The sequence below is a fragment of the Trachymyrmex septentrionalis genome, unplaced genomic scaffold, assembly GCF_001594115.1.
Source record: "Trachymyrmex septentrionalis isolate Tsep2-gDNA-1 unplaced genomic scaffold, Tsep1.0 scaffold107, whole genome shotgun sequence".
Lineage (NCBI taxonomy): Eukaryota > Metazoa > Arthropoda > Insecta > Hymenoptera > Formicidae > Trachymyrmex > Trachymyrmex septentrionalis.
In genome coordinates this window covers 903,482-903,839 of record NW_017304196.1, presented here as the reverse complement: position 1 = coordinate 903,839, position 358 = coordinate 903,482, and the positions used below count along the sequence as shown (strand labels likewise).

General features: G+C 41.3%; 2 protein-coding genes across 10 annotated transcripts in view; one reads left to right on the top strand and one right to left on the bottom strand.

Moving 5' to 3' along the window:
• The window catches only part of LOC108746381 (phytanoyl-CoA dioxygenase, peroxisomal-like), a 52,720-nt gene that overhangs the window by 23,723 nt on the left and 28,639 nt on the right, over positions 1 to 358 (bottom strand). The window lies entirely within an intron of this gene.
• LOC108746449 overlaps positions 52 to 358 on the top strand; it is a 6,916-nt gene continuing 6,609 nt past the window's right edge. Inside the window, exon 1 of the mRNA XM_018483238.1 lies at positions 52 to 277. Coding sequence (XP_018338740.1) covers positions 182 to 277 — 96 coding nt within the window. The 5' untranslated portion in view covers positions 52 to 181. The remainder of the gene's footprint in view (positions 278 to 358) is intronic.

The window sequence follows — 358 nt, the reverse complement described above, 5'->3', positions numbered from 1 at the left end:
ATTAATTAAAACTATGGCTTTTACACTTTTCAGTCAGAATTGCCGTTAAGATGTCGCACGAGAGAAGCCGGAGACTCAACGAAGTCGACAAATTCACTTGAATTGGATTCCTCTTTCGCTTAGGAAGAAATCCCAAACGCAAAAAAGGAAAATAAATAGAGCACGGGGAGGAAGAGGAGGAATGGGCCCTTGGGCCTTCGGCGTACCTCTCGTGTCAACTTTGGGTCTTCTCCTGAATGGTTACATTCTCCTTGTCGTTTTCGGTCTTGGCAAACAGGTGATCAATAATGCAATATCTTTAATATTAGCAATGCTAATGAAATTTTTCTCTAATCTCTTCCGTTTCACAACACGTTTC